Below are 12,204 nucleotides of genomic sequence, written 5' to 3'. Positions count from 1 at the left end.
ATTTTCCAATGATATTATCATTCTTTGAATTTTATTATTTTATTGGAAGAAGCAGCAGCTTGTTCACAGAAATATTCCACAACCATCTTTTGTTGTAAAAGCACATAATATGTTCCACTTAATTTTCCAAGATATTAGCTTGAAAAGGATGGAAATTTATTTTATTTTAAAAGATTTACTTATCATGTTACTATACGCTACCATTCAAATGTTTGGGGTCAGTATGATTTTTTTAAATGTTTAAATTTTCAAATGTAATGTTTTCTATTTGATCATATTTTATAATGTAATTTATTCCTGTGATGGCAAAGCTGAATTTTCAGCATCATTTCTCCAGTCTTTAGTGTCACATGATCCTTCAGAAATCATTCTAATAAGCTTATTTGGTGCTCAAGTAATATTTCTTATTATAATCAATGTTGACATTGTATATAAAAAAAACAGGATCATTTGATTAATAGAAACATAATGTTTTTTAGAACATAACGCATGCCTTTACTGTCACTTTTGATTAAGTTAATATGCCCTTGCTATTAATTTGCTTACTGACCCTTATTTTTGTATGCATATTATGTATTTATATATAAACAATTTTCCATTCTTTTAGGGCTTCAGGCCATTCTGCCAGAATACCTAAGGAGCCGATTTGTGGAGGCAGCTCTCAGTTATATTGGCTGTCACTCCGAGGGTGAGTTTGTGTGCCGGGATAACGACTGCTGGTGCAAATGCAGTGTCGATTATCCCCAGTGCAACTGTCCCAGTGAAGACCTGAAGGCTATGCAGGACAGTCTGAAACTCATCAGAGAATCATGGACGCAAGCCAACCAAGAGTTTAAAGAGTCTGGTAAGATTCTGCAAATTTCAAGTTTACTAGGTGCTTATGAATAGTTAAAATAAATTGTTCACCTACATTTTTAATTTCGTCATCATTTCTGCTGTAAAACACAAAAGAGACTTGTACTGATTTCTCTTTTCCATGCAAGTGGGGAGATTGAAACTTCTGAAGCTGAAGCTTTGGACTGAAGCTTCTAAAAGGACACAAACATACCATAAATGTATCATAAAAGTGTTTTGAAGCTATACAATAGCGTTTCTAATTGGCTTAAATGGGTATTCACTGAAAATATAGCGTTACATTGTCAAGTTCATGAGAGAAGTAGCAATTTTTGAACAAATCTCTTTTTTTCTTTTTTTTTCTGAATCGGCTTATCCAGTTAAAAACAGTCTTTTATCAGTGAATAATCATTTAAATTTCAGTCTTTTGTATGCTTTTGTATAACTTAATAACATATAGAGTCAAGTGGACTACTTTTAAGATTCTTTTATTCCTTTTTGAATTGAAACCATTAGTCCCAATGAGGAGTAATTTCATGGAAAAGAACCACCAGCACAATTCTTAAATAATTATCCTTACAGTCATATGGGGGTGATTAAATCAGAATCACTTCGAGGTGAATTATTTCATTAAATGTTTCAAAAGCAAGCAATGGTTTTGTCTCGCAAGAAGTTGCATAGTTATGGTTTTTTTTAATTAGTCAATTTAGAGAGGCCTGTGGCATGCCAGCACCAAATTATTTATGTTATGCCACTTAGATCTGTGAATATCCCTGACACATACAGTGATTGTTGTCACCTTGTTATATTTGATGGCTGACAAGGAAATAGTGGGAAGTGCTTCCTGGGATCTAGTGTCATTGTCATTGTGGTAAAGCAGCGTTTTGGACTTGGCAGGCTTACTTGTCCCTAAGCTGGGCACTGTGCCAGCACGGAGCAGGTTTTTGTGTGCATCACACAGCCATGTTGGAGCTCTACCTCCTGCAGCAACAGCAGGGAGTGAAAAACCACTGCCTAATGACTGTAAACCAAATAAATAAACAACAATCATCTGCTGGAGCGAGATCATCTACTAGTTCGCTTCTCTATTCGGCCGGGACTCCACACAGTTTTTGTTTTGTAATGAAATTCAAAATCAAAACAAAACTTGGACTGATCAATGGATATCTAAAAATGGAACTTGTAATATTTTCAATTACCTAATGTTTGATTGCATGAAAAATCCAATTCTGCACAGACTGGAATTGTCGGTTTATGATGAGGATCTGTGTTGTTAATTATAGCCACTGAGATCATTTCTTGTTAGATGTTAGGTAGAGCATTGATTTGGGCGTTGAGCACCGTAACACGGCTATCGATTTTTCTTGCCACAAACGAAAATTAACTTCCCTCTGCTTGAAGACATTTGTGCGGCCGAGGTGATTCTGCTTTGCTTTAACGACTTGCCATCCTGTCAGAACTTAATGTTTATTTTTTTGGTGTTGTTGTTGAATTTGGACCACATGTGCTCCTTCAAAATCAGCCTGTCCTTCTTAGAAATGGCTTAGCGTTTCTTAGCAATTCATTGAAAATACCTCGCTGTCCTCGCCTATCAGTGTTCAATCACACAGGACAATTTTCAATTTTCATCAAAGGAATGAAAATAACGTTCCACCTGCTCACCTTCCACCCCCAGTTTCACTGTTGACTCATTCTATCGAACATGACTGATTTCTTTTCCCCCGACATGAGGCAAAGTAATTCCAGTAATTTATTCTCAACACTTGTCTGCCTTTCTAGAGGACTTCCAAAATTTTGTGAGGAGATTACCAACGTTCTATGCTCTGAACACATCTGCTGTGCAGTACTTTTGGAAGATGGACCCTGGCGTTCAGCAGCGCTTTCAACTGTTGGAGACTAGCACTCAACAGCTGCTCAGCAAAGCACAGCGGATTGTCGGCAAACTCTTCAAACTCAGCAAAAGGTGTCGGACTCAACCCAAAATATCTGTGCCCAGGGAGAGGTAAGATATGTGCCATGTTCCTAATGGGTTATAAATGGAAATGTCCGTATTTATAATTGATTGTAATGTGATGAGAGCTAAAAATAGTTTGTCATTACTTCTTAAAGGATTCAGGGTTGAGCAGGCTTTTACAGTAAGGTTCCTTTTGTTAACATCAGTTAATTAGGTATCATGAACAAACAATTAGCAACAATCTTTTTACAACACTTTCTGTGAAGACTGTGCTTATAGTGAAGTATAGCTCCATTTATACTTATTTATAAGTAAGTATTACTATTTTATAAATATATGTATAAGACTAATTTAGACCTACAGTATACTGAATTATAAGAACAGTTATAGTTATATTTATATTATTTTAGTAATTACTTATAAGTCATGCATTTGCTTTTTCAATGCGCATGCTCATAATCCATTATACACTGATTTATAAGTATTAATAAGTCAGTCGTATGCTTCCCTGAAGGTATTTATAAAGATGCAACCTGCATTGCTATGTTATTATATTATAGTTACAATGACTCTTCAGATTTATTTCTGTCAAATAAGTGAATATATTGTTATTAATAACTGTGGTGTGTTCTTAAAAATACTTATTGTGAGTGATAATACGGTTACTAACCTCGATACATGCATAATTGATGGCTTTAAGTGAAGTGAAATCATAGGATGCAATTTTCCTAAAGCAAATGTTAAGAAATCATGAAGATGTGCTCATTATTCATTTGAAGAAGTTTCCTTGTAAATGTAACTAATGAACAATAATTCCTGTAATAAAATAATGAGATTTTTTTTTTAACAAAACACAGAGATCATTAATACAAACAGTTGAAATGGGATTATGAGCATGCACATTGAAAAAGCAAATGCATGACTTATGAGTAATTATAAAAAATAACATATGTAACTAAATATAACTGTTCTTATAATGCAGTATAGGTCTTAATGAGTCTTTATAAATATATTTATAGAATAGTAATTCTTACTTGTAAATAACTATAAATGGGGCTATAATTCATTATAAGGTCTTCATAGAAAGTGTTACCAAATGTTTTATTCTGGTGATACCATTGAAAATCATATGAAAAATAGGTTTTTAAAAATGTTTTTTTTTTATTTTTTTTTATTTTTTTTTATTATTAACTCAAGTTTGGTTTTCGTCATGAAAATAGCCAAAGAAGCTGGCATGGCATTAAAAAACAAACAAGCAAAAATAATAATAAATAAATAAAAACATGAATAGTTTTTTTTTATAATTATAACAAAATGTAGTAGTTAATTAATGTTTGTTCATATAACCAATGTTTGTTTAAACAACCTGAAATACAAAAAAAAAAAAATCATTATATATTAAATTTTTGGGTGGATTATGTAAAAGTATTGTTTATTGTTTGTTCTCAATACCTGGGGTCTCATTTATAAAACTGTGCGTAGGAACCTTACTAAAAGTGTACGTGCGCCCAAAAGCCAAAAATGGCGTACGCAAAAAAAATATTCAGACTTATAAAACCGTTCGTACGCCAGAACCTGCGCAGAATTCACTTTATAAATCCCAGTCAGCGGAAGATTGTGCGCACATGCGTCTCCACCCCGGAATAACCGTATATGGAGCTTACAAAGCCTAGTTTTACTATGCAGATCCTCATCTGCATATCATTTGCATATGATTATTCATCCACGTGATAACGTTTAACGGTACAAGACACATTACATTAATAAAAATCATGTAAACCTTGCCTTGTTTTTGAATACTTAATTCAAATAGTGTAAAATACATTTCAGAGAAAGTTTTTCTCAATCTTTTCCACTGGCCGAATTGTATTTTTAATTGATTTATATTTTTAATGGAAACAGATAGGCCTTGGGCATTATTTGCACGAAACTATTTTCTCAGACAATCTGGTAGGCTATCATGATAAGCAATTATCTCTGTGGTTAAAACATTAAAACACAGCACGCCACAGGAAAAGTGTTCAAAAACATCGCATCCACAACAAATATTTTTATTGATTGAATATTATTTTTTTTTTTTTACTTCTCAGTAATGATTTCATGTTTAAGTGTTTAACTCCATTAATTTGAATGGCATATTTAATCTAAATGTTTACATCAGAAGTAAAACATAGTTTAAATCATTATTTTATTTATTTAAACTGTTATTTGCGTCAACGGCCCAACGCGCTCGCTGGCGCGGACATTTAAGAAGGGATGGATATTTGCTTCAAGTGACAGGCTTGGTGAGTGAAATTATAATTTTATTATCTTTCTGTATATGTTTAATTTTCTTTAGATTTTCTGTCTAAAAGTGACCAAAAAGACATTTAACTCCAGCTCACCATCAGTGTCGCCAAACTCCTCCATCTCCAAAACGTTCGTACACATGGGTCAGAATTTGCGTGCAGGTGCGCAAATTTTCCCGTCAAGTTTGTTTTTATAAATCACAACTTATGCTTCGGAAGTGGCGTACGCCTCTTTCAGGGCCTGTTTTGTGCGTACGCAACAGTTATAAATGAGGCCCCTGATGTTGCCAATAACTGATGTTAACAGACCTTGTTGTATTTTTTTCTTTCTTTCAAAGAATGTTGATTCTTGCCACAAAAGATCAAAATGCATGTTCATATAAATGTCAAACCCTGAATTCTCCTATAATGTCTGTATTAGTCATGATGTCACATACATACGTTGTAATGTTGCATTGGATATATCTATATATATATATAGAGAGAGAGAGAGAGAGAGAGAGTTTTTTTTTTTTTGGAACTGATTCCAAATGGATGTACTAATAGGAGATTTAAAATGTATGTCCTCCAAACTAATTAATTAAGAAATGCCTTTAACACACTACTCAGTCCATATCTGAGGGCAATTGTGGCAAGCATAATTGTGTTAAGTCTAGTGTCTTGGCTGAAGTCCCAGCCTTTCTGAAATGATAGAGACTGTTCCATCTAATCATTTCAAGAGTTAGTGGATGAATAGGTTTTATCTTCCCATCTATAGGCTAAAGTGCAGGATGTGTTTTAATGGAAGACACGAGAAACAGGTAATTTATGGGCTCTGCACTGGCATGATAGTGCAGTGCCTTTGGTAAGGGCTGTGGAAGGAGAAAGTTCACGACTGAGGTCTGAAACTGAGTGTTCAAAGATGGTAGAGGGTCAGGGCTGTGCAAAAATGAGAATTATGCAAACCACGCAGGCAGCCAATTCAAGTGGAAACTACTTGAGTCAGATGAGGTGAAAGCGAAGCCTAAAGCGATGATCAGCTTCACAGTTGAAATTCTTGGTTCATTAATATTCATATTGACTTCTCAAAGACGTACTATTCAGATATCCCCATATTATCACTTAAACTAAAAGGGTGCATTGGGATGACATGCAATACATTTGTAGATGCCTCTGAAAATCTGCTTCTACATCATTTATTCCCTGGAAGGGGCAATGATTTTCAGATTTCCAATGTTGCACTTCTTCCTTCCAAATATCTAGTATACTGAAAAATTAGCATTATATTTTATTGGCATATGGCAACAGTTATACAATTTATAGATCATACTGATTGGTAAATTTATTTTATTTTTTGGTCAGTATAAAAATAAAATAATAGAATAGAAATGAAAACCAAAAGTTTTATTTTTTTATTTTATGAGCACATATTTTACCTGAAATAAAAAGTTTTGCAAGAGAATGCAATGTTTCTCAGGGGAACGCAAAAGTTTTGCTAGAGAACACAAAAAATGTTTTCCTCCCATCCCATATTGTGGGAACCCCAGTTTGGAAAACCCTGACATAATGTCATATTTAATGCAAATCATGTTGTTTATAACAAAGAATGCAAAATAGTGTATTTTTATTTGTATTTTCCTGTCAATATGGTACAAAATAATCTTATTCAAATCTACGTAACAAATGAGTTAGGTCAAAAGTAATTTAAAAGTGGTCAGAATACATTACCTTAAATGTGTAATCTACTAGATTATATTACTAACTACATTTTTTGCCATGTAATTTGTAATCAGACAACAATTTGTAAGTAATATAGCTACAACAACAACAACGTGTGAGTTGCTTCCCGGCTACATGTCTTAATTAATTATGTAAATAATTACATGATTAATTAGGGTATTTTTAAGCATGCATAATTAATTATTATTTTAAAATGATTCTAATTTATAAAGCTGTTAGTTAAAAAATGTGAAGTAAACACAAAAAGTGCTGTACTCGCCTTTATCTTGCAGCACTGAAAGCAACATTTCCATATATGAGAATAACATCAGATCTCAAATCCAAATATACAGTATACTAATACTTTCCAAAGTTTCCTATCTTGGGAATAAGGAGTCTAGGGCATGAGAACAATAACTTCATGTGTTTGAAATGTTTCTGCAATCTGCCTTGATCTATCTTCAAGAGCATCCTTCCTCTTTGATAACATATGATTCAAGCTGCAGCTAGAAAAATAAAGCAGACAAATAGAAAAGACATTTTATTAGACTGCTTTTGAGTTCCTGATTTACTGTTTTGTTTTCTTTGTCACTTCATCATTCACACTTGATTTATTTGATGTTCACACTTCCTTGAAAGTACTTTTTTTTTTCATTCCTTTTGTCAGGCAGAATTTATCAACAGCTTGATCTATTTTTTTCATAAAATGCATTCCCATATATTTGCTTTATGTTTGTTTTCATATCACTTTGTCTTTCACTATAGCTTTAAATAGAATCGGTGCTTTAAAATAATAGTCAAATACATTAACTTTCTGAATCTGATTTTGAGAGATTATACTACCTGACAAATACATATTTCTTAATGGGTGTAATTTTCCTTAAGAGCAAAAACACTTATTTAAGCTATTGTTGTTCTTCTATCAGATGCTTTTTACTCTTTAAAATATGGAAATTGTCATGAAATTGTTTTCTCGTGGAATAAATGTGCATGAGCATGTTTTGTCTCTGGTGTGAATTTCCGTTTCGCTGTCAGTAAAATATGCTGACAGGCTGCTGAGATTTCTTCCATTGCCAACCACCTGCATACTGACTGTCTCTCAGGCAGCCTGGTGCCATGAATATTTATACATTCTGTTGCCATCACTTATGTTTTAATCCAGGGTAAACTGTTTTTCTCTGCACAAGTGGAAATTCCATGGCAATGAAAATCTCCGGCTATCTCTCAGGAGAGTATTACGGGGGGCAATTTCTGAAATAGATTTTTGCCATACATAACACAAGCCTCGGAAATAATGAGTTATAAGCCATTTCTGAGCAAAATTACATGATATGTTATGATTTGTGTTTTTTTTAGTGAGGATTGACATGACATTAAAATGCATAAAAAATTACATTCAATATGGCTTAAATATTTCATAGACTACATGGTACATGGATAAATACATCATTTACTATTTTTAAATTAGACTTAATAAATGCTCTACTATAATTTTTTACTCTATTATTGTTTTTGGAAAAACAAAGTGAAATGGAAAAATGGGAAACAAGTACATTTTAGCTGATGTTTACAATTTGACTGATGTGACAGATCGTGCTGATCCACTCCACTGAGTTCATTTGCCAGTGGCTGCAGAGAGAATCATTACAGTGTCTGAATATGCATGTTATGTTAATCTTTGCAGGATGGCATTTTTTCATGCTCATAAAATGGATGAAATTATTTGGAAATAAGTTTATTTTTCCAATGTTTCTACTTGGGTTAAGTAATCTATTATGAGAAAAAATCTATTATGAGTCTGTACATTTCTTTGAATAAAGTAATCTTAGTTTTAATCTTTCTTCATTGTTGACCAATTAAAACTGTTTAGTAATATAAATTATTATAATGAAATAATTACTTTGATTTTAATTTTTGCAAGCTGCATTTAAATCGCAACTGTTTCTTTATATTATATTGGATGTTTTGCTCAGTTCTTTTTTGGATTGTGTGATAAACTACAACACATATATATACGTACATTATATGTTTTATTTTGTTCAATATAAAGCATACATAACAGTATGTGCTGTTACGCTATTGGAGAATTCCCATGAGCTTCAAGTACCTTGATTAATTCTTGTGACATCTTTAATATTGCCACTTACTTTATCTTCCGACTCTATCTAAGATGAAATACAATATCATTTACGACTTTCAAGACAATCTGACTTATCACATTCATTCCTTCCTTCCTTCTTTCCTTCCTTCCTTCCTTCCTTCCTTCCTTTCTTCCTTCCTTCCTTCCTTCCTTCCTTCACCATAGGCCTCTCAGCTATTGGCTGAGGTATATCCTCTCCATCATGTACTGCAGTGAGAACAATCAGATAGGCTCCTACATGGAGGAAACTCGAACCTGCTCCTGTCATTATGAGCACCCGTCCTGCCAGGGTGTTATCCCGTGCTCCGTGGGCGACGGTCCTCACTGCGCCTCCTGCTCCTATGAGAACCGCTCTCGCTGTGCCAGCTGCAATCCCGGATACATGCTAAGCCAAGGGACCTGTAGGAATACCATACCGGATTCTACCGACAACTACATTGGTTTTGAGACCGACCTCCAGGACCTGGAGCTGCGCTACCTGCTGCAAAAGAAGGACGGGCGGATCAGTATTCACGCCATGTTCATAAGCAATGACGTCAGACTCAACAACTGGTTTGATCCCAGCTGGAGGAAGAGGATGTTGTTGACGCTGAAGAGCAACAAGTTCAAGTCTAGCCACGTTCACATGCTCCTAGGGATCTCCCTGCAGATATGCCTTACCAAAAACAGCACCCTGGAACCCGTGCTGTCCGTCTACATCAACCCATTTGGAGGGAGTCATTCTGAGAGCTGGATCATGCCCATTGACCAGAACAGTTACCCTGACTGGGAAAGGACCAAGTTAGACATCCCACTTGACTGTTATAACTGGACCCTGACTCTAGGTAACAAGTGGAAGACCTTTTTTGAGACAGTACACATTTACCTGAGGAGCCGTGTCAAAACAGCATCAGTTCAGGGTAACGGCAGCGCCCATTTCGAACCATTGGAATACATGGATTCGTCCCGTAACCTGGGCTACATGAAAATCAACAGTATGCAGGTGTTCGGATACAGTATGCACTTTGATCCAGATGCCATTCAGGATTTGATCCTGCAGCTGGACTACCCGTACACGCAGGGCTCGCAGGACTCGGCCTTGCTCCAGCTGCTGGAGATCCGAGACCGGGTCAACCGACTCTCTCCACCGGGCCAGCAACCTCTGGACCTGTTCGCCTGCTTATTACGCCACCGTCTCAAACTTTCTACCACTGATGTGGTCCGAATACAGACTGCTCTTCAGGCCTTCAGCGCCAAGCAGCCCAACTCAATGGAGTATGAAACTACCAAACTATGTAGCTAATAAGGCACTGCAAGTTAGCAGTATATTTGTAGCTATTTCTGTAACTGTAGGTAAATGGCCTGGTATACTTTCGGGGGGGGAAAAGAAAACATTGGACAGCTGCTGGGATACAGTGTTGATGGTGATGCCACAGTTCTGGTGTTTGTTTGAACCACTGATGTAATGGGCACTTCAGAAGAATGGCCAAACTTTTGCCTTTTCTTTTCTTAACTGCATTGATGATTTACAATAACTCAAAGCGTGATGACCTCATTTCAGTTTCATGGTACACTGCAGAATTTAGCATCAGCTCCAGTCCTAATAAACAATGAAGGAGCAGTAGGACCTTTTTTTTTTAAGTGACTTTTATTGTCTTTCAGCAAAACAGAGGCCATAAACTCATGGTGAGCCGAACCTTGTTAGTGTAATCAGGTGTTCCCGCTGTGTCTGGGCAGAATTCTGACTTACTTTCAATCTTTTTCCCTTTTTTATGCTGTCTGTCAACACTGTAACTCTCAAAAATATCAGTATCCTAATCAACAATAGGTGGCATTGTTGATGCTTCAAACTTTTTTTATGGTATTTGTTTGAATATGAATGTAGGAGGAAATCTGAAAAAAAATAAAAATTACACATAAGCAAGGTACTTATATATGCTGTTTCATGTACATTTATTTTTATAAAATTAATTATTTGTGACAAGTTACAAAGGTAATGTCCATAAAATGTATAGAACATGAATTTGTTAATACTCTAAATAAAAGTCATTTTTATGTGCCGTCTGTAAATATCTCCAATTGCTTGAATTGCACATAATTTGTGTAATTTTATTTGGAGACTTTTGCTGTCTTAAGTTATAGTGAATATATGTATATTGATTTTAGCGTATACGAGATCAAATCTGTGTGTACGCACGTTTTATAAATGAGGCCACTGATGACTTATTCCTCAAGTTTTTTCATAGAATCACCTTGAGACGAAGTAAGCCACATCATTAGGGAACAAATAATGAAACTGCCACAAAAGAGAAAAGTTAGACAACTTTTTCACTCTAACAGATAAACCAAAAGTTAAATGAGTTATTGATTGGTTAGCCGTGATATATCTGAAGAAACGACCCAGCAAAAAAATATAAATTTAAAGGGGCAACAGAAGGAGCCAGGCTAATGACCATTATTGGAAGTAATTATGGGGGACAGTTCTGAGATATGATGACTAAAAATGATAAACAACTGGGACATAAAGTGTTGCTCATCAGACACATCTGGGAAGACTTTGTTTTCTGCGTAGACAGTTATAAAAGAGAATGACTTCCGTCCAGCCGAATACTGAAATTGTCTGAAACATTTACACTAAACAAATGCATGTCAGCTGAGAGATCAAAGCCCATTATCTGAGATATTTATCTTGCCATTTGAAACTCTGCAATATGTTAGATTCTTATATACTGTATACATTGTCTGACTTTGTGGAAATGAATGGATTTTTCATAAATGCTACTTCCAGCATCCATACTGATGATTTACTTTCCAAGGCTGGCATCATCAGTTTTCTATGGCTTTCTTTAATTCATTTCAATGGGAATCCAATCAATGGCATTCTTGATTGCTCAGTATGACGTTCATAAAAAGCAATGACTCCCAATTCTGTAATTTAATTGGTTCTTAAAGGATTAGTTCACCCACAGATGACAATTCTGTCACCAATTTAATAACCCTCACGTCTTTGCAAATCTTTATTGCTTTCTTTCATCCATGTACCACAAAAGAAAAAAGTTTGAATAATGTTCTGGTGCAATTACAATGAATGGGAACTAAAGCTCAATGATCCGATCACAACGGTTAACAGCCCACCGGGGTGGAAGATTATCCGTGAATAACGACTTAAATTTTAGTCTGTTCCTCACACAAAGTTATAGTTGGAAGACTTGGAATAAAGTGCACGAGTCATGGGCCACTTTTATGATTTATGATATGGTTCTTTTTGTGTCATTTTGGAGCTTGACAACTCAAGTTCTCATTCATTTTTT

The 12,204-nt window shown here is 35.1% G+C and overlaps 1 protein-coding gene across 1 annotated transcript in view; it reads left to right on the top strand.

Annotated features, from left to right (window-relative positions):
- The window catches only part of brinp3a.1 (bone morphogenetic protein/retinoic acid inducible neural-specific 3a, tandem duplicate 1), a 32,096-nt gene extending 21,277 nt beyond the window's left edge, over window positions 1-10,819 (top strand). The window contains exons 6-8 of the mRNA XM_084425941.1: window positions 608-844; window positions 2,614-2,836; window positions 9,080-10,819. Of these exons, the coding sequence (XP_084282067.1) occupies window positions 608-844; window positions 2,614-2,836; window positions 9,080-10,196 (1,577 nt within the window). The 3' untranslated portion in view covers window positions 10,197-10,819. The remainder of the gene's footprint in view (window positions 1-607; window positions 845-2,613; window positions 2,837-9,079) is intronic.
- Window positions 10,820-12,204: the final 1,385 nt, after the last annotated feature.

The sequence above is a fragment of the Rutilus rutilus genome (genome assembly GCF_951802725.1).
Source record: "Rutilus rutilus genome assembly, chromosome: 12".
In the NCBI taxonomy this organism is placed as follows: Eukaryota; Metazoa; Chordata; class Actinopteri; order Cypriniformes; family Leuciscidae; genus Rutilus; species Rutilus rutilus.
Note: the sequence above shows the minus strand (reverse complement) of the source record. Positions and strands in the feature narration are given on the sequence as shown.